General features: G+C 46.7%; 1 protein-coding gene across 2 annotated transcripts in view; it reads left to right on the top strand.

The window, feature by feature from the left end:
* The first annotated feature begins 621 nt into the window (after positions 1-621).
* IRX1 (iroquois homeobox 1) overlaps positions 622-1,162 on the top strand; it is a 5,007-nt gene continuing 4,466 nt past the window's right edge. The window contains exon 1 of one of the 2 annotated variants that reach the window (XM_018567107.1): positions 622-1,159. In XM_018567107.1, coding sequence (XP_018422609.1) covers positions 1,072-1,159 — 88 coding nt within the window. In that variant the 5' untranslated portion in view covers positions 622-1,071. The other variant, XM_018567106.1, reaches the window with a different exon arrangement.

Here is a 1,162-nt window from a genome sequence, read left to right as displayed (position 1 = left end):
TATATATATATATATATATATACACTACCTACAATATAAATGATATAAATGATAACATCAGCCTGTATAAGGTACATATTGGGAATTTTGTGATTTTTTTACGGGTTACATCTCTTTTTGGTTCTGTATCTGTCTAGTTCTCAGTGTAGAACCTGCATAGAAAAGGTTTTCTAGAAGACCTTGCTACAAGTTCAAGTCGTTATAGACGTACAGGATAGTTTGCATGTAAGTAAAAATAGAATGCCTCGAGTTGAGTGATCTTTAAATGCCCTCATCTCTTAGCTTTACGGCAAAGACAGAAAGTCAAGCAGCGCAGTTGTTTCTGTTAAAGGGGACATACTCTGGACTGAGAACAGCAAAACCCCAATGTTGGACAGCTGTAAAATCGTGTAGACAGGTTGTCATACAGCAGTGGGGGCTTCTCTGAAAGGAACCCATTGCTAAACATTAAATACACAATCCAGGCGAAGGCAGGCAGGCGCAGACACACACTCTCGCAAGGGGGAGAGAGAGAGACTCGCTCACATCCACTTGCACACATCCAGACAAACATCCCGTTGCTGCTACAGAGTAAAGTTGCCCAGCCAATGCTCAGGCCACATGCACCAAAGGGGGAGGTGCCTGGAGCTCAAGTGGATGCCAATCAAAGCATCAACTTCAAATTGTATCTGAAAGATCAGCCCAGGACCTAAGGGCAGACACATCAGTTGGAGCTCAATTGTTGATCAGATCACATCTAAGGGATTTAGGAGCACAGAAGAGCCGAGATTTGAGGGGGGACAAAAAGGAGCACCCTATCCAATCCTCACTCCTCTCTCCCCTTGTTCCCATCTAGACTTTTCCTCTCTCCGTAGAATACATTACTAATCACAGCGAGAGAGCGAGAGAGCGAGAGAGCGAGAAGAGTACAAGGTTGCTGCACACTACACTACTTCATTTTTTTTTTTGGGGGGGCCAAGAGTTTGGTCTGGTTTTTCCAGCGCTGTGCCTGATTCGCCCTCCCCTTTTGTTATTGTGCTGGAGAGCCAGCGATCCCCTGGCGGAGAAAGAGAGCCCTAGTCATTGAGAGACATGTCCTTTCCACAGCTGGGCTACCCCCAGTATCTCAGCGCTGGCCAGGCGGCTGTCTATGGAGGCGATCGGCCGGGAGTGCTGGCGGCAG

The sequence above is a fragment of the Nanorana parkeri genome, unplaced genomic scaffold (genome assembly GCF_000935625.1).
Source record: "Nanorana parkeri isolate BGI_ZX_2015 unplaced genomic scaffold, ASM93562v1 scaffold1007, whole genome shotgun sequence".
Classification (NCBI taxonomy): domain Eukaryota; kingdom Metazoa; phylum Chordata; class Amphibia; order Anura; family Dicroglossidae; genus Nanorana; species Nanorana parkeri.
The sequence above is the reverse complement of the archived record's forward strand: the minus strand, read 5'-3'. Positions and strand labels throughout refer to the sequence as shown.